Genomic DNA, 24,638 nt, shown 5'->3' on the forward strand with positions numbered 1-24,638 from the left:
GTAATGAAATTCTACTGCATAAGGCATGTAAAACCTAAACGTTATGGCACAGAAACATAAAAGTAATATAATGTAGCAATATGGTGACCCACAAGACCAATATCTAAATTACCAGGCTACATAGTCATTGCTCACTTTTTTATTTATTTCAAATATTTATTTTCAAATTTTTTCATAATTTAATTTTTCACAAATTAAATTACCAGGCTACATAGTCACTGCTCACTTTTTTATTTATTTCAAATATTTATTTTCAAATTTTTTCTGTAAAAAGACATATCCTAGGCTATCTACTTCTTGAATCAAAAAATGGTTTGACAGGTCATCCAGCTTGCATAGCTCTGTGTGAAAGCACTTCCCCTACTTGTTAAGCTTCGTGTTAAAAGATATGCTTGAAATATATGTCTGCAGAACAAACCTTCTTGAATGTGAAGCGGCTGATCATTGCTCAAACATTTTGGTAGAAAAGAGATAGCCTAGTACTGGCAGCAATTGTATTTTAACCTGTCTTGATTATCTACAGTAAAATTGGATGCGTCTTATTTTTAATGTATTTTTTCATAGCAAGGAATTCACAAGTCTATGTTTGTCCTGCTGTAATCTGGATATTGTTTTTTTATATCCATTTTTGTTACTTTTTATTGCGCTCACAGTAAGATACACTGATGCTGTTGAACATGATTGCAGATTCCCGTAAGTCATATCACACTGTAGCAGAGTGAAAACAGAAGTATACATTGGGCATTCTCTTCAGCTCACCCCCCCCACTTAGCTATAAAAACGCAGATCGTTTTTTTCTTTTTAAATGCTCTTTACTTCTACACATGCATGTTATATATACTTATTAAGACATAACTACGTGTTCTTGTGTTCTCATAATTATTTTAAATATGTTTTGCTACGCTCTAATTTTGAATAGCAGCATAACATTACTGCTTGGCAAATTAAGCCATTTGCAGATACTATTCAGTTTATATACATCTACTGTATTTGATGGTCGGTGTGGGTTTTAAATCTGTTCCTTGCAGTTTTATTCAGGGACATATAAATCACAAATGCATCTGCCCAATTGTTGCAAAAACTAAAAATATAGTGCATCAACCATACAAAGCTCTTAAAGGAAAGCCAGGTGTCCTAAATCAATGGGCACATAGTTTGAACAATTCTTCAAAATAAACAGATATAAAATATAATGGTGTATCAAAAGTATATAGATACACACAAAACACTAAAGAGGAGATATTCACATCTAACCTAGTAAAATAGTACAAACATCGCTTTTTAATGATCACTATAGTTGAAATCATGCCCTCAAAACACAAGAAAAGAAGAAAAGTGGACAACTAATAGTTCAGATCTGATTTAATGATAAAAATACAAAACATACACATCATTTTTAATGATTTGCCCATCTTTCCTATAAAACACCACAGGTCTGAGGAATCTACTCAAGTGCTATTAATCCTGAGGTTGATAAACGTAACAGTCAGGCCTGTAAGCCTGACAATTTTAGTTATCTTAAGAGAAATACTTTATCCTGATACTCCCACCTGTGGGTTGTGTACATGTTCAAGCAAATCTCGTACCATAGCATACTGTCTTAAAAATTTTTTAGAAGCCTACTACACAATGCAAATTATTTATCGATAACGACTTAGCTTAATTCCAGCAGGAATGTAGCTTTGAACATATTGTTGCCTTTGCAGGCAGATATTAAGTGAGGGCAGCATAATATCCCGTCTGCAATAGCCCTTATAGTATAACCCTTACAAACCATCAGGTAAAGTCTCTTGATAATGTGCATTATACATACAAAGTTAAAGGTTACCCTGTATAGAATGCCAACTTTTGTCTGTGCTTTAAGCAGGTGAAGAAAGTACAATGGTTATGTTAAGTATGTACTTTAAAGGAGAACTAAACCGCCGCAATTTAAAGTACCCACTGGCCCCTCCGTTGGCTCCCCTCCCTGCTACACAGTCTAACCCCACAATTCTGTCCCCTCTTGAAATAGTGAGCGCACATGCAGAGTGAGCACAGCGGAGCTCACGGGCGTCATCTTCTTCTCTTCGGTAATCTTTATGAAGTGATTGGCGTAATGGCGCATGCACAGTTGGAGCAATATTCTGATTCGCAACAACTGCAAATGCGTTGAAAGAGATGAAAATTGGCGAAAGGGAGAAAGAAGACACTAGGTAACAGAAGAGAAGAAGATGGCACCAGTCAGCGCCGCTGCTCTCACTCTGCATGTGCGCTCACTATTTCAAGAGGTGACAGAATTCTGGGTAAAGTGGGGAGGCAGGGAGGGGGCCAATGGAGGGGGGCCAGTGGGGACTTAACATTGCGGGGGGTTAAGTTCTCCTTTAACAAACTTATTAAAGTAGAATTTTATATTTATAAGGGTTGGGGGGGAAAAAACAATGTTGTTGAAATGTAATCATTGAATACCATTTATTTCAATGGCATTTCAACAACCAGCTCATTGAATTGTCTTAAAATATGGCATTTTTTTGTGGTTTTTACTGAAACTCTTTATTCACTCACTATTCAAAACAGAAGTTATTTATCCTCCTACAGGACATAGTCATATTTATTTTTAATAATATAAAGTAATAAAAACATTTACAATGGACATTTAAAGACATATTGGACAGAACGTATGCTAAAAGAGGGGCTTAATGTGGATAAGCTGGGCTATCCTGAAAACCACTTTAGGATGCATGCTTGTTTTTCTCCTTTACATTACTATAAAATCTGCATATATACAAACTAAGGTAACATTTTGGGTGAACATATATTTATGTTTTAGAACTTACCCACAGTTCTAAATTTATCATGAAGTACTACTGGTAAAGCGGTCTAAAAAAGCACTGCCGTAGAGAAAGACTTCAATAAACAATTGGCTGCATGTAAGGTACCCTGTTGAATCTGACATAGACATTACTGACATCCTAAGAAATAATCTACACATGCAGAAAGCACTTCAAGGTAGCAAGCTATCTCTCCTTTTTTTAGTTCAAAAGTCTAGGGAAAGGTTTTAGGTTTGTTCTGAATAAGAATTGCTTGTGCATGTATTGTAGCATTCTCATTCTAAAAAATACAGTGTGCTAGTGCCTGCAAGAAGAACAGGCGGAAGCACATCAATGGCAGTATGGTGCACCCTGATACAGTGCACAAGCCATGTCCTTCTCCATGGGGAAGTGGGGGCGGGCTGTTGTGGAAGAACCTAAGAAGTTGAGGGTATATTGGGCTGCTGACTAATAATATAGGCCCATATTTAACTAAGCTTATATTTTCCTTTAAAAAACAAAACATGCAGTATTATAATGGATGCATTCACTATAACTTTTTCATAAGTGCAGATGCAACTCAATTTCCACATCTGCTTACACACTGTTCATTGACATGGTGATTCAACATAGGATGTGCAGGTCCAAAATTCTACCATGCAGCCCTAACACTTGCTAACCCAACCTGAGCCTGACCTGACCACAGATTAATATACCCATGCCAACACACCCATCTCTCATATCATTGGAGAGGCACCACCAATAAGGATTAATTATAGCTTAGTTAGGATCAAGTGCAGGGTACTGTCTTATTATAACAGAGAAAAGGGAAATCATTTTTAAACATTTGAATTATTTTATTTTCCATAACCTAGAGCTTTATGGATAAAGGGTTTCTGGATAATGTATCCTATACCTGTACTCTTTGTTATTTGCACCATACTGTTAAACACTGTTGTATAGTTTAATGTAAGATAACCAGTTTACAGAAAGTTATTTTAAAACTAAAATGGCTTTAGTTTTCTAACTTTTTTTTTTTTTTATGTCAACCACTCTCCTGTATAATGCTATTTAAGGACTCTCCACACTGCATGAAAGAAAACAAAGCAAAGCCTTTTCAAAACAGAAGGTGTGATTCAGTGTAGAACAGGACTGCCTAATTATATCTGCAATTATTTAATATGATATAAGACTGCTCTTAACAGTCAACCCCGCTTTGGAGAAACACTTGAATGTGTTCTCTGAATTCCACAAGCATGATATCCCTTGAAGTCTCAATTAACACACTCACAGGAGTGAGGGGGGGGGGATCAAGGAAATATTGTTTTATAGTGCACAACCAGGCTTTCCCAAGTCAGATTTAGTCACTTAAATGTCGTAACCACTCCTCCCACATAATATAAAATAGATACTTAATATGGAAATGTTGCAAGCAGATTAACACACTACTATATCTATACAATGCTAGAGACCCTATCATACAAAAGTCATCAGCTACCGGTGTTAACAAGGCTCTGCTAATAACTTTTTCTCTTCACTTACAGTAACATTTTGAAAACACTAACTTTGCCTCCCTTTCGTTGTATTCGTATACATTCTGCAAATGATGTACATCACAGCAAGAGTTCATTTATAAACAATAATCCAGCAGCAATCCTTTACATGACTTTGTTTTACAAAGTGAACCACAGCGGCAACATGGAAAAATGACGTGACTTGGACAACCAAAAGTCACAGATGTGAAGAGTCATGCTGAAATGTAACCAACGGATTTCTAACCACTCTAAAAGAGTTCCCAGAATAATACAATGCTCTGTTTGTTGAAACCTGCTCTCTCTCTAGTATCAGCTAAATCATAGAGACTGTCATAGTGATTGCTGTCTTTGTTGAGGGACAGCACATTTTCTTCTGAGGATCAGTACAGTTTTCTATCCCGGCAAGACAATTCATAATTCTAAGCAGCGGAATGAATGCACAAATTACATTCTTCAACCTTTTACTCCCACTAAATCTTTCCTTTTTCCACTTTGCTGAGCCTGAATACTTTATTCCTCCATCAAATATGCATCCCATTAATTAAGTTAAATTACTTCTGACTGCCAAATATTCTCTGTCGATGACTGTCAACAGAAAATACATGGCTGTGAACTTCTAATGACACAGTCTCGCTTAAACATGAGTTACAACCTTCACACAAGCATCTACAGGCAAATTATCAGCCTCTTCTTCAAAACGGGCCTGAAATTAAATGCTGGTTTCTTTTTCTTCAGCTTTTAACAAGTACACAATAGATGACACACGTTCTTGACAAAGCAAGTACTGCAATTTTAATTATATACCTTTTCCTCATCTTTTAATTGCTGTTGTTAATCAGTCATTAACTTCTTCCCAAAGTGCAAGATTCTTAAGTCGCCTTCAAAACATTTCGGCTCAATAAATTCCATCGCTCTTCATAACTAACATGTAATTTTGTCTATTTTTAAAACTGTCATTTTCCAAGACTTTTTTTTAAATGAGAGCTTTAAGGATGACATTAGCAAGGATTTAATCAGAACTTGCATAAAATTAGCACTTTCTTACACATTGGGGCTAAAACAATTTAGAAAGACATAAATGGTTAGTTTAAGTATTATTCTGTAACAACACTTTTGTATTCTTGCTATTTCAATTGTAATATGTGGGTGGGTATAAAAACATTTCTCTAAAACTGCTTTCACATATACACATCAAGAAAAATAAAGATGCACCCTTACTTCTGTAGGATATTCTAAACCATTATATACACACAAAAATAATTAACTGAAGTGAAATTATCTGGGTCTGGACATCAAGCAATGGGATCTTTCCAACATCCAAGGAACTGAATTTATTACAGCACCATATTTATGGGGGAGAACGGTTTATTAAATGTATTGCACCTGATAAGAGCATTGGTTTGCTAAAGAATGCATTTAGCATAAAAACACAGCTAGCTCTTATCTGGATGGTAAAGTCTGCAATTCCTATTTAGAGATCAAACAGGTGCACGTTATCTGCTATGAGCGTGCCATGTCCATGACACTTTGAAATTCTGAAGACAGAATGTGTGGCAGTGAGCAGGAGCATGCTACCCACACAAACTTGAATAACTCAGCATAACAGAGGCAACTTTATTCAGTGTGATATTGGAGGCTACATATCAGCAACAGTGAAAACAATGACCGTTATAAAGTAGAAAAATATTTTACATTTATGATCTAATCATGGAATACTTACTCTGCCCCTCCTATAGTGAAAACAGACACTAAAACAATAGTAAAGCAAGCCACTGACGGGGGTAGTGGTTAGACGGTGGCATACTGGTAGGTGAGCTATGCTCTTCAAAGAAGAGCTCAATGCAAATGCCAATATCAAAATGATCTTGATGGCTCATGCCCTGCAATGGGTTACACCTGCTGCATTTTCCACCAGAGAAGTGGAAGAGTAACTACAAGAAAATAGATTGTAGTGTTCTCGAGTATCTGAGCTAATTCTCACTCGTCTACAACCATAAGGGACTCTTGAAAGTGCGCCAGTCTGATTTTTTAAATGATCAACTTGGATAAAGAGTTGGAGGTGTTGCATGAGTCTATCTTGGATACGGGGGTTCAGACCGGTATTACATAGTGAGTAGTGGAATATACGCTGTACACTGAACTGTTCCTTCTGACATCAGATGGGCTTCCTTTACCATTTAACATTAATTTTAGTATCTGAAGTTAGTTAAGCAGGGGCTCTACCTCTGCAAGCTGAGTGACTAAATGGTATAGCAAATCTATAGCAAATGAAAAACTATGTTAAACGCAATTATAAATGAAATCATATTTGCATGCTAAGCATGAACGTAAGATTACTGGAGCAAACTAATTAACACCTGTACATGTGTGTATAGTGTTTGTTTGAAGTGCTATTAACGGACGTAACAGGACTATATTTACTTATACCAGAAGGGGACTATGGTCAGACCTCTGACTAGATGATGCGATCCTAATCGCAATAGTGTCTAAATGAATTTACCCAGAAATTAATTTGACATGTAGTCTAAGACTCAAGTCACATGTGGCGCTCAAGATTTAGTATGTACTTAAATATTTAAACATTAAGATGATATGTTAAACTTGATATAAAGAATGCCCGTGTATAACAAAATCAGTTTATCTGTGTGCTCTTTGTTAAGGGTTAGTTTTGGGAGTGTAAGCTCCACTCTCGTCATTTTAACCTAGGGTTACATTTTTAATATTTGACGTAATAAATATGAAAAAAAAATTATTTCCTTTGTGCTCTCCCAAGATTGTGCCGTCATCACTATGTTTATTTCCCAACAACATAAGATTGAACCCATGTTCTATGTGCCCATGGTACCCACACTGTTGGAATATAGGGGAAGGGAAGGGCTCTTCATTTTTTTTTCTTGTTTCTCCACACAGTGTTGAACTGCCTAACCATAGCACTCAATTTGTTTTGTGTTGTTCTTAATTTAGTACATATACAATGGCATGTAATTAATTTCTTTAGTGAATGAGTGGGTTAAAAATTAATTTGAGAAAGCAACCTGACCTAAGCAGAAACATTAAATCAGTTGTATTATGCATGTAGATCATATAGTCCATTAGACACAAGCTGAAAAAGAATAGCAAGGGGTGGAGTTGGAAGGGGAGGAATACAATTACACAGAAAACTGGCATTAGGCAAAGACGATTCAAGATGACAGCCAAACATATTTTTGGAGGATTACTTGTTCCAAATCCAAGACAAATTGAATGCTGTAGTTGACAAGACTGCTTACTTTATATGTGCTTCACGTTGCCACCATTATAACATTTTTCACAGGTAGAAGTAAACAGTTGTGATTAAATCAAACCACAAAATAGGCTGTGATCGGTTTTGAAGGGTGTTATGCTTTCTGAATAGAAATACTAGATGACGTTTATCATGTATTAAGCATTAGGGATGCTTTTTACAATTCTTTTTTAACAGCCATACTGAATGATTAACAATGTGAATTGTTCTTGAACAGGAACAGTATGCATAGAAACAGCAGAAAGCAGGACTTCATTCAACTGTGTATGTGCACAGGAACATAGAGGATGACTGTCAAAATCACAAAAAAAAAATCTTTTCACTGTCAATAGGTGAACTGCAATTTAGTGCTATAAAGGCATAATGGCACCGGAAACACCTTGGCCTAATGGAAGTAATGTTGTGGCTTTGTAGGCAACAGAGTTTTGTATACAATTACACATGTTTACCGGAAATATCAATGTTTGTGGTATTTTCTGGTTTATGTGTTTACAGGCATATCTGCCACAAAGGTAATAAGGGTCTTTTAAAAAATGTGTATTGTGTTTTCTGGATACAACTAAAAGACAAACACTATTAATACGTTTTAAAAAAACCTATGTCCCACAGGCTAATCAGATCAGAGAAGTCTGTTGCCTTTATATAAAACAGATTTATCAGACTGATACGGTTATCAAATTAAAAACAGCGTTTTAAGGCTATGTTAACAAATAAAATATAAACATGGTAATTTTGCATCTGAAATACTTACAACACAGAATTCTTTTCAAAAATATGTTACGATATTTCTATTTTAGGAAATGGATTTGTTTTATAAATTAAGTCTTCCCCCAATTTACAATTGTACTTAAAGGATGAATGCATGAACATGCAACATAATTATTGAAACTGGAAATAAAATGAATAATCTAGAAGAAGAGTAATTATTGTTCAGTGAAAAGCCACTACTGTTATTCACATATTCACATTATGCTCTTTTTAACAATAATTGAGCTAATGATCATCAACAACACAAGTTCTAAACAGACAACTGAATGGAACATGAGCATCTTATTTAGGGCCGAATGAGGTTTTTAGAGCACAACCTAATTCAGCTATGCTCCAACAGCTGATCTGAAAGCTCTATTCTCACTGGTGCCATTATTGCATATGAGGATTTTACTTCAATGTATCTGGCAAGTGCAGGATGAAAAATTGTCATAATTAGAGAATGTCATATGGGATGTGCCAAGAATGGCTCCAGATTACTACTGCATGTATATGATATATGAAAAGAATCAGAGGAAATAGCAATACAGAAGAACATTTCAATCTTGGAGTAAGAAAAAAAAATATCCTGAAAATAAAAGTACTGATTGGAAACTTAAAAAAGCAAACATAGATTGGGGAATAGAGAACCAAATGCATACAGGGTTTCTAATTAAAAAAGCCAATAGGCATGATTAGGTAACAATCAATATAACAAGCTTTTCTGATCCTCAGTCAGTAGTGAAAATCAGTTTATTTAAAGGAATCTTAAAATATTGTACCAAAAGCAAATATGAGACAGGAAACAGAGATACATAAACTACTGACAATAATTTCAGTCCTCTTCAATATACAGCAAATATTTAATAAAAGTGATAAAAATGTTGGGTTACTCACTTCGAAGACAACATTTTTCAACAAGTTTTAGGGACATTCAGGCATTAATAGGCTAAGGGTGGCCAAACATGACAAGATCCGCTCATTTGGTGTGGTCGCCAAACGAGCGGATATTTTCCCGGTAGGCCACCAACAGCAGGGCAATATCGGAATGGGCGCAGATGGGTTGTAGGACCGCATCAACTAGCTAATGCGGTTATTGATCGCCAGAAAAATCAAACCTCCCCGATAGATATCTGGCTGAATTTTGGCCTGATAATGATCGGGGAGACCTGGCGGAAGCCCCCAAACACTGGCAGATAAGATTACAAATCGGTCTAAAGGGCTGATAGCAGCAGCTTTAACCAGCCAGTGTATAGCCACCTTAAGTCTTTAAATAAATAAAAAACACATACAAATAAAAAATAAAAAAAAGTAAAGGGTAAATAATTGACATTTGGTTCATGTAGGGTATTAAAGGGTATAATACTTAAAAGGCTATATATAGTTTTGCCATTACTTAAAATTCTGAAACTTGAATCAAGATTTGAAGCAGATTTCCACATGGAATACAGTTGTGATTTCCAATGAAATCATTAGAAGTTACTGGGTCCCACTGTTAAATCTTTTAGTCATCCCTAAACCAAAACTATTGGGAAGATGGCCTGCTTTGAACAAATGAATTTAAAATAGAATATTGCTCAAGACACCCTATAGGTTCTAAGTTCTCCTGTCTTCCATAGCAGCTGCTTGTTCTTGCTGCTTATGTTGACCTCCATCCAAGGAGGCCAAGGAAGGGGCTATAGATGTTATAGATACCTACACCAAAATGGTGTGAAAACAGCACTTTACCACATGATTAACGGTTATTTGCACAGATGGATACATAATCGACAAGACAAAAGAAAATTTTTTTTTCGAAAAACCATTTTTTAACAATTATTGAAGGATCTGAGAGAAAAATAAAAATGTAACAAACATAATAAAATAACAGCCTAAAACTATCAATAACTGTGTTCAGGTTCCAGGATAGCAGTGCCAGGCTAGACCAATTTGTAGCCAGGCTGTGTTTTATGAATTGTTAAATATTCAGTACACTGTTTTGATGATTTAACACTGTTTTGATGATTTAAGCACACAACAGCTTGAGTCCATCGAGCCAGCTGAAATTTTCATTTACTCCTGCTGTCTACAATTACCCACAACCATGTATTTTTAAATATTTCCAGCCTATAAAAATTACTAATTTTTCCTACTTGTGTTTATCTGCATTTCAACTGATTTGGATAAATTAAGCTCTCAAGTGTTTTTTGCTTTATGAAACTCTGCATGTTGTACACTTCAACACAAATAAATGACTTGTACCATTAGAGCTTTAAATAATGTAATGTATTTCATGCTCAGCCCGAAGCTGGATTCCAATGAAGTTGCTAATGCATGTAATGATTAAGTGTAACTCAAATACTAACTTTGTTGTTGAAAACATGACAGGCAATAATTTGGTCTATTATATTCTGCCATTTAATTGCCTAGTAGAGACATTTTCTGACACGTTATGAAGCAATGATTTACAATTATTCAAGCTGCAAAGGTCAGAAAGTGACATTATAATCATCCGCACAAAAATCCCTTCTAATACATAAAAACTAGGTGGTGCCACACGAAAAAAAATTGTTTTGCCGGATGTATTAAGTTTTTATTTAATGCTCTTTGAAATAAGAAAGATACCCTAGGTTGCACCGTTAAACAGACACAAATATTATTACAAGTTTGTATACTCCAATATCCAATCAAAATATGGAACTTGAATTAGATGTTTATATAAAAATTGCTGAATGATACATTATTGCATCCAGAAAGCAGTAAAGCTGTAGTAGTGGGAAATTATTGGGTGAAAAGACTATCCCTGGGGCAGTAGAAGATAATAATGGCTGACGGCAGAGAAGAAGATCATTGCTGTTGGAGAAAGAGAAAAACAACAGCTGATGGGGCAGGAGTAGGCAACGGCTGACAGGGTAAGAGAAAAGCAACGGCTGACAGGGCAGTAAAGGCAATCATTTGTGGGGAATGCAAAACACTGATTGGTAGGGAACAAAAAATTACAGGTGGGGAGGACAAGATGCAAAAGAATATAAGACTGACTGCATACAGAGCAATACCTTCTATATTGTGTTTCAGCCAGCAAAGGAGTGCAAAAACCCACTTGAGACAGGGTATGTAAGACCAAAACATGTCGTGTATTAGCCTTGAATAAAAACAATCACACCATTTTGCTACCCTGGAGTGCTCTCCTCATTTTTAATTAATTAATGGCATCCTATTTACTTTAATGGGAACCACCTGGCATTGCTAGTAAAGAACATACACATCTGTACTATGTCTGTCAGGCAGTTACTCTTGAAGTCAACTTCAAGAGTTTAAAAAAAAAATTTAAAAAAAAGCTTTTTTTTTGGTTAAAATAAGAGAAGTGCTGATCAATTGAAAAACGTATATTTTGTTAAAGAATATGTAAACCATAAAAAATAAAACTAAATTGTTTAGGGTGCTCATCTAAGCGCTTTTACATTTAAACTGCTAATATAATGAACAACCTTAAAACAGAATGAAGCTAAATCATTTAACTCTATAGAAATTAAATATGTACTTGCTAGGGCAAACAATATGGCAGTTTCGAATAATAAGAAAAAATATATATAGTTACATCCTTGCATAGAATAAGCTGCAGTCATATACGTTACATGTATCCATAAAGATGAAATTAAAACCCATGCTCTTAAATACAGGGGTATATAATCCCTTACCCTTTAAAAACGCATGAACATTTTGATAAAGCTTATGTTTATAATGATATATTTATGTAATACAATGAATCTATATATTTTGGGGAACACTAATGTGATTTTTATATTCTCAGTAATAAAAGATAATAATTTTAGGAATTGTTTAATGCTTATAATCCAGATCTTATCTGTAAAATGTTGCCTTAAAATGTGGATGTGCATCTAGGCCATAGCTTTAAATTGGGGGGTGGACAGGAGAATATTTTGATGACCTTTAGATTTCTTATACCAGCAACCATATGATATTAGAGAACCTGCAGATCAAACAAAACATGGTGCAGGACCTTCTGTTTGTGACAAAATTACAGAGTTAATGTTGCAGAAAGATCATTTCACCTGATAATGCAGGATTTTTAAAAAGGTAAAATTTATAGCAATTAAAACTAATGAAGAAATGCTGCATGAGCTGCTTATGCTCAGGAACTAATAGGTCTACTGAGCATTTCCAAGATTATTTAGCCATCAATGATAATGAATTGACATTGTCAGTAATGTTAATGTACCGACAATCCATGCTGCTTCTAATGCAACAGCCATTTTTTTCCAGTGCTGATAGCTTTTATACTTTCCTACCTCCTCTCTTAACTTTTAAATCAATCTATCCCTGAAGATCTGAACTAGGAGGCATTGGTTTAACACTTTGCGATCTGGAGCTTAAATAGTTTGCTTCAAACATACTGAAACTGTTAAACAGCAAGAAAGCAAATAATAAAGACTCCTCCACTGCACTTAAACCTTTGCCTCGCCCAGAATTCAATGATAGGAACAAGAAATATATCTACTGTACTAAAGTAATGTAACCAAATGTTACATAAAGGGGTATTTATTTATGAATTAACTTGTTCTCATCAGCTTTAGTTCATTGGTTACTAAAATATGCAATAATCTTATTAATCTTTAAAACACCAGTTTATAAGGAAATTATACCTCGAAGAACAATATCAGGGTGATTATAAAAGTGATATAGTCACAGCAAAGTACAAGTTCGGATGGTTGGAAATAGAATGAAATCAAAGCAATGCAGAGCCAGTGATTAACATGGGGCTATTGTGCAACTGAGCATAGCTAGCTAGCATAAGGGACCAAGTGATTCCCGACAAATGTCAAATCTCCTGCCTGACATGGGGTTTGAGTAGGTAGTCCGGATTTCTACCACACTCCAAAAACAAAGAGGTACCAAGTGGCTCCTGATGAGCCTGGCCATAGAAGAAGTGTAAGATGCAGAAACATGAGGTTGTAAGCTCCACTTGAACAGGGATTGATGTGATGTAATGTAAACTCTGTAAAGCACCATGGAACATGTATTACTGTACATACTCAAGTATAAGCAGACTTTTTCAGCACCCAAAATGTGCTGAAAATGTCTACATTGGCTTATACTTGAGTCAGTATAAACTTACCTAGCTGATCGACACGACTACGGAGCTGCAAGGCTTCTGACGCAGTGCGCCTCTTCCCTGAAGCTCCGCCACTGAATGTGACGTGAGTGACGGCGGGGAATTACGAAAGTACAGTACGGTACTTACAGGTAACCACAATTTTATTTTTTTCAAATACCAATACTTACATCTCCTGATTCATCCCAACTTTATCTCCTTTACAATGTCACCTTCCTCATTACATCCAACCCATATTTTTGGCAACACTAAGGGGCAGATTTATCAAGGGTCGAAGTGAATTCGAGGGAATTTTCGAAGTAAAAAAATTCAAAATTCAAAGTAATTTTTTTCCTATTCGAAGTCGAATAGGATACTACGACTTCGAATTCGATTCGAAGTAAAATCGTTTGAATGTTCGACCATTCGATAATCGAAGTATTGTCTCTTTAAAAAAACTTCAACTTCAATACTTCGCCAAATTAAACCTGCCGAAGTGCTATATTAGTTTTTGGAGGTCGAAGTAAAATCATGCGATCGATTGCTGAAATCCTTCGAATTGTTCGATTCTAAGGTTTTAATCGTGCGATCAAACGATTTTACTTCGACCACAAAATACCCAAATTCTATGAAAAAAACTTCAACTTCGATATTCGAAGTATTTCAATTCGATGGTTGAATTTCAAAGTATTTTTATCTTCGAAATTCGACCTTTGATAAATCTGCCCCTAAAACCAGAAAGTCTATTGGGGACTGTAATCAGAGCCTAAATCCACTTCGCATTTTATTTTTAGAGGGCAGGACATTTAAATCCATTTTAAATACCAGTAGCTGCTGCATTTCTCACCCTAGGCTTATACTCAAGTCAATAAGTTTTCCCAGTTTTCGTAGGTAAAATTAGGTACCTCGGCTTATACTCGTTGGTTTTAAAACTTCCACAGTTAAGATCTTATTTTTACCAAATTATCTCTCTTGCTGAGCTTTCTTATTTTACATTGACAACTGATATGTAAAACAAAGACATCAAAATATGGCTTAAAAATGGAAGGGTGTTGCACACAAGAGCTATTGACTTTTGAGGTTATTATATCTTTTCCCAAATTTAGCACTTTACACTTTCTATCTCTACTGTTAAAGGGGACCTGTGAACCAAAAAAATATTCCAAGTCCTATTTTATCACATTAGTCAAGCAAAATGAACTTTAATTACACTGTATAAATTATTTTGTTTCCTTCAGTCTGGGATGTCTTAATTATAGCAAGTAGGTATAGTGGGTAGGAGCCATTTTGTGAACACTGTTATTAAGGCAAGCCTTGGGTCATCTCAGAATCTGGCACTGGTTACACAATTAAATGGCTCAGATAATGGGGGGGGGGAATGTGGGGAGAGCAGTGACATCTATGAAGTGTTGAATGGAAAGTGAAAGTAGCTGCCTGCCCTGCCTCTATGCCTAAGGCATAGAGGAGGGGCAGGCAATATTTGATTGACAGTTGAGATTTTTAAATGTGCTTAAAACAGCTATGAATGCTTTAATAAAAAATTTAATTGGGATTTCATGTTTAGTTTGAAAAGGACTTTTATTATACAGTTTTTTTTGTGTGGGTGACAGGTCCACTTTAAGTAAACCTAAAGAACACAAAGCTATGTACAAGAGACTAGACTGCATTTTCTTTACTTGTGTATTTACACAGACCACAAGTCCCTGGCTGTAGAACTGCTATTTATATACTTTCCCTAAGATATGGACTAGATGAAATGAGAGCAGGGAGGTGGTTTAATTTGTTTTAAACTTAAAAAACTGGAAAAATAGGCATAACACAACTACAATAAATGGCCTATACAGGATCTGTTAACCTGGAAACCCGTTACCAAGAAAGCTCTAAATAACGGAATGGCCATCTCCCATAAACTTAAATTTATATTAATAATTGTATTATTTATTATCTTTTTCTCTGTAATAATAAAACAGTAACTTGTACTTGATCCAAATTAGAATATAATGAATCCTTATTGGAAGCAAAACCAGATTATTGGGTTTATTTAATGTTTACATGATTTTCTAGTAGACAAGGTATGAAGATACAAATTAGGGAAAGATCTGTTAGCTGGAAAACCCCAGGTCCTGAGAATTCTGGATAACAGGTCTTATACCTGTATTTATATGCAGAGATATCGGCAATTCAAAATACTCTCTTTTCTTTCTTTTCACCTAATTCCAATACCAATTGCAAGTTTTGAGGTTCTGCTAATCCTGATCATTCTGGATAACAGATTCCATAGCAATATATTTGGCTAATGCTAATTATAGCACCTTTGTAGAATGAATATGTATTTTAGCTGAAAGCTGAAACTTACAAGCCGCATGCTATGCAGAAAAAAAGCTCCTGCAATCATGCATGCATTGTGTGAACTACAATTGAACTAGAGCCTCTTTATGCATTAGTCAAATGACCTCTCCAGCAGGTTATACAGGTTTGAATAAAGTGTTTTTATATGATGCATATATCAATTAATTTCCTTGGCATAATAACATTAAAATATATTTTTAATCAGAACTAGGGCATTAAAACCCAACTTTGAATGTCCTGTGATATGCCATAATTCCATGGCATTTTAAAACCTTTAAACCATTTCCCTGAAATTAATTTCTTCTACATTAAAAAGTTTCAGTGCCTTCTATTAAATGTAACATATTTGAAGGACAATTAAACATTGCAAATTATACTTCTGAGGAGAAAAACATTAAGCACGAAAGGAAAACACATTTTGGACAAAATTGGAATAAAGCATGTATATTAAGCTTGTATACACTATACCCTTATGTCTTATGTGTAAGATTTACTCTGTATATTGTCATAAAGAGAACATCAATGTTATTAGAGCAAGTGATTCTCAAGCAGGAGTCGGAAGAAAAGGACAGCAAATAAATTCACAGTACAGTGTATTTTATATATTTTCAATGTCATTAAATAGAATTTACAGCTCTCTCTGGGAATCTGTATGAACATCCTATAATTTAGGCAATTTACAGATTACAGGTTCAGATTGACCTTGTAGCCCTACACAATTGCTCATCCACATAGCAGGATTAGGAGTGGGAGAAAAATGTCATAACTGTATTTAAGAAATTTACCATAACAATGAAAAGCAGGGTATGCATGCATAATTTAGCCACCATGTGTATTCAGCTTGAAATCTACTGGAATGTACATCTTCTATATTCTTTTCTCCCCTGAATGATTCATGGCAAATCCATATGTAATGTACTCACCCGCAGACATGACACTTGTATTCCCTCATTCCAAGATGTCTCTTCACATGATTCCTGGCATCTCCCAGCTGAGCTGCCGCAAAGTGACATATCTTGCACTTAAATGGCTTTGATCCTAAGGAATATCAAATATTAGAATTTGATTGACATAATAAAACACATCTCATAAATGATTTAACAACTTGTTTATTCAACTTTCACGTGTATTGCTTGCTTTCACATGCACAATGTAACAGGATGAAATGTGGATATTTAAGGAAAAACATTGGCCATAAAATATTCATCTGAGGTGCTGTTAACCTGTCTGTCTAAGTTGTCTAACATCTCTACAACTGGCCTGTGCGAAAACTAGGACATTAGTGTAACTTGCTCTCATATATGAAGTCCAAACCTACAGTGATCAAACTGGGAAAAACTTGGATGAGGTTCAACATATGATTGGTTTTCCTCTTTTACAGGTAACTGGGCACCAGAATAGAGTCAGCTAAACAGCATGACCTTTTGGAGCTGCACATGCACACATAAAATTGCAACCGCTCAACAGGAGGTGTAGACATTACTCAGACCAGAGGATGCCTCATTGGAACAAAGTTGTAGGTCTTATATCAAAGATGGAAAATAGCTGCATGGAAAATAACCAATACATTTTATTGTTATACAATGTCAATAAGACATTGAAGAGAATAACTTAGCAGTGGATACCTGTATGGCCAAATGACATGTTATTATCTACTATAAGGACAGCCTTGGGCTACCTCTTCTGTTCCACTCGTATTTCAGTTCTGTTTGGGGCAGATTTATCAAAGTTCGAGTTTGTGGGGGGAAAAAGTGGACATGGAAAAAAAAATTAAGACAAAATGTGTGCAACGTTTTTTCTCGAATGCTGGCTTATCACATTGTCACAAATTGTTCCATTCAATTTTAATAAGGCTGAAACATCTCAAATCTTACATAAACTGGGAAAATAAAGTTGTTTTATCTGCCAGCTTTTACTTGCCGAGTTTTTTCTTTACTAAATTCTGTGGATTCGAAGTTTCAGAAAATACATTTTTCAGCGTCCATGGTTTTCCTCTGTTCTTGAATCGAGAAAAAGAATGGCAACTAGATTTTTGATAAATCAGCCCTTTAGTACCTCAATTACCCTCAGTCTTCCTCTGCTGCCTCATTTTGTTTTTATTTCAGGTGCAAAATCACACACCTTTATGGGTGGATTCCTCACACATTCATGAGCATATTATTCACCAGTAAGTTTATGTTTTGGTTGTCAGTTAAACTTCCAAGTCTGCTATAATGAAGGCATACAATGCTTACATAACAAGTAACTAAGTGACAGCTGTCATATATGGAAGTGTTGATTAGACATCAACATTTTGGTATAAGCATGTAATACATGAGAGCTTCAAATATACGCCTTAGTGAATATAAGCATTTATTTCAATTATGCCCATCTCTCTATCCACATAAATATCTCTGAGGACAACTAAACAAACCTTAGCAACAAGGATGCTTGACAGTGACAGCACAAGATGATTACTGGGTGAAGATCCAAAAGTAGTCACACTTCAAACTACTGTATGTCCAATTTCATAGGTGATAGCCCCAAACTGCAACTGTCACCTATACACGTGCAACTTTGAAAAATGCTTCCTCTGCTCAACATTATTTCAGGCACTTGGCCTAAAATGTCAAATTCAGAAGACATACTTAGTGAGGGCCACAATACAACTAAAGGGTCTACCACATATATTGGAATGGTTACACCGCACACCTGGAACTTTTACTCACTTTTTCTGCTTTAGTGGTGCTGGTTATCCTCCGGCCTGACGAGGCCCTCCAATAGTAGCAATTTCAATTATGGATCCGCACACACCAATTTTCTGCAGTTTTCTTTAATTTTTATTCACCACCAATATCAACGTTTCGGGGGGTACAACCTCCCTTCCTGACGAAGGGAGGTTGTACCCCCCGAAACGTTGATATTGGTGGTGAATAAAAATTAAAGAAAACTGCAGAAAATTGGTGTGTGTGGATCCATAATTGAAATTGCTTCTACCACATATATGCCTAAGAAAAATTAAAGTTGTATATCCAGGGTTAGGGCTCTTCCACACAAGTGTCCTGGGCTGCCATTACCTGCATTTTGTTTAAATCTGTTTGACTGCAGGGGAGCGCAGGCCCAGACACACTCAATTTTTACATATGGTGCCCTCCTTATGACAATGCAGGTAAGAGCCTGAGCTCCCCTGTGGTCAAACAGCTTTAAACGAAACGCAGGGGACGGCAGTCCAGAATGCTCGTGGAGGAGCCCTTATTCCTATTTTTAAGTACTAAATGCAGTAAAGTTTTGGTTAAACAGCTACAACTAAAGGTACTGGATTCACAGTGTGACTAGAAATACAGTGAAGACATGAGAAAACCTGTCTTGCTTAAATTTTTATTGTAGCAAGAACTCTTCAAAGACACAATTCATTTTCCACAGATATGTATAAAACAATTCACAACGTAATGTTCATGCTTAAGGCAGAGAAAAATAAAGTGATTTTACAGAAAAGTGATCAATTCAATTAAGAGTAAATATTTAGTTGGAGGAATATTTGACCATTTTACTTTAATTATTACTTTGTCTTGGAGCTGCCTTTCTGGTATAGCAGCACCGTAAAACATTTTGCCTTTTACCATGTTAGAATACCCCTCCAAATATACATAAAGTAAAAAAAAAAAACAACAGTAAAACAGTGCAAAGTAACTTTGCAGGTATGAAAGGAGGAGCCATTATTCCCCTGCGGGATACTGATGTATGCAGCTTGAGTTACTAATAGCACAACTTTGGCAACAGCTTCCCAATACAACAGAATACTAAAAAGCAAGGATGATTGAAAACAGGCTTCAGTTTGCATAGCCCAAATAGGGAGTCCGAGTCTCAGTAGCTAAGAATGCTGAAAAGGACATCTTGGCTAATATTTTGGGATATTTTATATATTTAAGCAGCATAATGTATCTCTTTTGTAAAAAAAAAACTGAAAATGAGAATTCACCAAGATGGTCCGTGGACATATAAATGCATTTGGCATGCTTTTATGAAGGATGCAACATTCTGTGGTAATTTCTTCTTGACTTCTGAAGAAACATATACTTTTGACAACAGTGTTACGCCACTCAATTGTTCTTGGGTGCATTATTACGTTTTAAAGCATGATGGGAGAAGTAATCCATCAATCACAGACATATTTGTTTTATGAGCACAGCCAAACACTTGATTCTCTCAACCTGGTTCCATGGAACAAGGAAAACAGTTGCTTCCCTTGATTTGGTCCCTTCAGTAACATGGACCATATGTACTCACTTATTTATTACTTCATAGAAGGGTTTTTTATAGCTTTAACATAGATACCATAGGTATTTATCTGCTCTAAGGTCAATTTTGCTTTGTGATTTTGAAGGCTTATTACCTAAACATAAAATGCTAAACAAAAGAAATGATAGTTGTACGTTAATGTATGTGTATACAGATATGTCAGCCATAAGCCACCTTTACTAACTTTAAAAATGAGGTGGTTTCAAGTGATGTTAAGCAAGTCATGAAGCCCCCACCTTTCTTCCCATGTCATGGCCTTACACTGGAAATCCTTTTATTACATTCCTTGGACACAAAGGACACAAATAATAAATGCGGCTATTAGGTGCTTATAAAAGCTTTTACTGAACCCTGTATGTAATAAATACAAAGCAGGACATCAATCACAGATGAACTCAATCAGTAATGGCCTGAGGAATTAAAAGGGACATGATGAGTTTGTAACTCAGAATGGATTTGAACACAAATAACCCAAAGTTTTCTCCAAGGTCCAGTAGAGGCTTAAATATAGACAGTGTTGGAAACATCTTTCTCAGTTCACACAACTCAATTTAGGATCCTGGTCAATTGATGCTATTAGCCCATAGCCCAATCCCACTGTATAAAGGGGAAGAGATCATCAGTCACAAGAGATAACTAATGTTATTTTAGATCTCCAGTGACAGCTGTTCTGTAGATTCCTCATACTCTCATAGCAAAACACTCGCTCTCTATGTAAATGCATTGCAAGGCAGAAATCTCTTACTAACTTTGCTAACCCAGTTACATCATTAATAAGCTATTAAAAATATCAAACTTGATGTAAAATTGATACAGATATGTTATCGGATATCTGGAATCCAGAAAGCTCAGAATTACGGGAATCCCATAGACTTGATTTTAACTAAATAATTAAAATTTCTTAAAATAAATTCCCTTTTCTCTGTAATAATAATAATAATCATAATAATCATAATAAAACAATATACTGCACTTGTTTCCAACAAAAAATATTTTCATAATCCTTATGGATTCAAAACAATCATATTGGTTTTAATTAATGTTTAAATGATTTTTGGTAGACTTGCATAGTGATTGAAATTATGGAAAGATCCATTATCAGGAAAACCCCAGGTCTCAAGCATTCTGGATAATAGTTCCTATACCTGTATCTTTATTGGCTAGCAAAAAATGATAACTATAGTAAGCTTTCAGTGCAATGCAGTGGAGCTGACTGGCTAACATGATGGTACGACAGGTATTGGATCCAAATTGGCATACTGCCACTTGAACAAAAATAAAAAAAGATACAGGGATATAACGAAAAATTGAAAAATATTAAGAACTATAGTGCAATATATCATGTTTTCTTAAAAACAGGTATTTTTGTTTTAAAAAAACAATTGTATTTAGTTTTGGAAGTTCGCTTAGTGCTTATAGGAGTATGCAACCACCCCCCAACTTTTGGCAGATGGGCAGTTATCACGAAGCGGAAGACTGCTCCAACTGCGCATGCACCGATACGGTGCTTACTTTCTGAAGATTACCAAAGGTCTGGAAGATGGCGCTCATGAGCTTCGCAACAAGGGGTAATTACAGGATTGGAGGCATCTACAGGTGTTAACATCTGTGTGGGGGGAGCAGGGAGGGGGGACTACGTAGGGTAAGGGTTTTTATTAGTTAGGGGTTGAATTCTCCTTTAAACACAAATTTTTTTCATACTGTCATCTGATTTACAAGAGAAAATAAAAATATCTATAGCCTATATCACAAAATAATTGCTCAGTTAAAAATATAGCAATTAACAAAACACACCAAATATGCTTGAACCATTTTATGAATTCCCCTTTAACACTCTGCAAGTACATATGAAAGAGAATCTTTAACAGGTGTGAGGTGACAATCTATACTCTATCATACATGATCAGTAGTAATTTGTACTTTGCCCTTGGAAATAAGAATCTCCTCCAAGTAAAATCAGAGTCTTAAATTCCAATGTAATTCCCAAAAGCTGACAAAAAACGAAGCATTTAATTTTAATCTTCTAAAAGAAATAAAAAAGTCAACACTGCTAAGCACGGGCAGGCAAGGTTGAATATTTCACAGTTCAATGACAATGAAGCCAGATCTCTTAATACTTCCATTTCTACCGGCAGAAGTAGATGTAAAATATATTTAGCACCTGAATGGTTATATCCAGTCAGCTTTATATGTTTAAATGGCAAAAGCAGGTGGAGACTGCAGCTAACAGCAATCGCATTCCATGAATCACATAGAGAAACTCCAGTTTATTTAAATGTTGCAGAAAAAATTAAATTAATCATTAAACTGGTGACATTCGAAATTGCCATCAGATTTCATGAAAACCTAATGCAAATAATATAAAAGGGAAGGTCTTCCTAATTAAACGTAAAGAATGCCAAGCATGCTATATTACTACTGCTACTATTGCTATAAACAAAATGATTACAGTCATCAACAACTGAGCAACAAAAAAAATGTATTAACCTGTGGTAGGTAGTGGCAAACACATCAACAATCCATGGATTAAACTCCACCATTGTTATCTAAAGGTGGTCAATAGCAGACAATCCACTCTCTGCTAGTGTTCTGCAGCGGGTCGGGTACACTCGGGATACCTGCAAAAAAGCGGGCACCCTGCGGGATGAGGGGAGGATTTTCAGGTGCGGTTATAGATGCGGGTCTGGGGGTCGGGTTGCGGGTCCCATCTAAATTTCTTAACTTATGTAATATTGTCTATATTTTACTCCTTTTTAAGTTTTACAAAACTGGTTTCTGTCCCTGCCCACTTTTGACGATGTCACTTCCAGTTTGCAGAACCATCACTTCCTGTTTGATGGTGGTCGGCGGGTTGTGGGTCGTGTTGTGGGTCTAGGTCGGGTAGCGGATCAAAGTGGGTAAATATGTGGGTTGCGGTTGGGGTCACGGGCTGTGGGTTGCGGGTCTTAGAAATTGGCTCCGCGCAGGACTCTACTCTGTGCACCTCCATGCCAAAGGCTCACTTAAACACCTTTTGTGCCAAGGTCAGTCTGTTACTGTGTGAGCAAATGGCCCTTTTAATTTAATATGATCAGGAGCAGTGACAAGTAGAAACAGAATTTTGCCCAGTTTTACATTTTAGACACTATGGTACACTCAGGGAGAGTGGTATTAAGAAGTCCCGTCAATGGTCCCTGGAATGGAAAATGTTTACATATGGGAGCTAGCAGTAACAGGAAGGCAATGTGGTGTAGGTGTACTATATTGGCTTTGTATCTTGGGAGGGAGGGATACACAATTCTGGAACACAACGGTGCTGTTCCACTGGAATTACATAAACTTCAAGAACAGAGAAAACCTCTTGGACTGCTTTTTGAAAAGATACTATATATCAAATATATGATATCATATCAATGTTTCTGTATGCATTTTGGTACATTTGCAAGTCAAAACACATCTAAATGGAGAAATAAAAAAATTGTCTCAGAAACAGTATACAGTACTTATAACAAGACAAGAAAACCAAAATGCGTAGATGCTAAAACTGTAAATGATATTTTAGAAAGAACAGCATCATCTTTTAAGATAATGTCCAAGAAGTGCATATAAAAGTTGAGTTTTCGGTGAAAGGGCAATCTTAAATAATTCTGGCAAAGCTACTTGATATCTTGAACAGCATTTGACTAAAATCACAACTGTTATAATACCTTATTGATATTCATTATACTTTTCCATTAGATATATAGATGTGAAAATAACAGATTTCAGTTTCAAGACATTACTTTTGTGTCGTTTAGTACGATTTAATACGGCCTTATCTCTGGATGCCTCCCCAAGAAAGAAGTTCCAATAAAGTGTAATGATTTAGGTCACTTTTAATTCCAATAGTCATGATCATAAATAGTTCACTGTAGGAAAGTCAAATGGTTTCCAAATTAGGTAAGTTTGTGACTGCTAACACAGCATGCAGGCATCTATGGAAAGAAAACTAGCCTTCTGCTGTCACAACGGTTTATTTATATCTGTTAATATAAAAATAAATGAAAACTCCCTCTAAGTTAATTGCTTACATTAATTTTGAGGCCAGTGCACAAAAAAATGTGTGCGAAAACAATTTGGGAAAGGTGGGCCACCTACCTTTCTATGCATACAAATACAGTCATATGAAAAAGTTTGGGAACCCCTCTTAATTCTTTGAAATTTAGCAACTTCCTTTTAATATATAACATGCCTTATGACAAAGTTTATTGGATGTATTGTATTAACAGAAAATATGCAATTTGCATCATAACAAAATTAGACAGATGCATAAATTTGGGCACCCCAACAGAGAAATTACATCAATACTTAGTTGAGCCTTCTTTTGCAAATGTAATAGCCTCTAGATGCCCTTTTCATCAAAGAATACAAAATCTCTCCAGTTCAGTTAAATTTGATAGCTGACGAGCATGGACAGCCTGCTTCAAATCATCCCATAGATTTTCCATGTTATTCAAGTCGGGGGACTGTGATAGTCATTCCAGAACATTGTACTTCTCCCTCTGCATAAATGCCTTTGTAGATTTCGAAGCATGTTTAGGGTCATTGTC

At 35.8% G+C, this 24,638-nt stretch overlaps 1 protein-coding gene across 2 annotated transcripts in view; it reads right to left on the bottom strand.

Annotated features, from left to right (window-relative positions):
• The window catches only part of znf407.S (zinc finger protein 407 S homeolog), a 243,277-nt gene that overhangs the window by 204,712 nt on the left and 13,927 nt on the right, over positions 1-24,638 (bottom strand). For both annotated transcript variants that reach the window (XM_018223592.2, XM_018223591.2), the window contains exon 3: positions 16,716-16,830. In XM_018223592.2, the coding sequence (XP_018079081.1) occupies positions 16,716-16,830 (115 nt within the window). The remainder of the gene's footprint in view (positions 1-16,715; positions 16,831-24,638) is intronic.

Source organism: Xenopus laevis, chromosome 6S, assembly GCF_017654675.1.
Source record: "Xenopus laevis strain J_2021 chromosome 6S, Xenopus_laevis_v10.1, whole genome shotgun sequence".
In the NCBI taxonomy this organism is placed as follows: Eukaryota; Metazoa; Chordata; class Amphibia; order Anura; family Pipidae; genus Xenopus; species Xenopus laevis.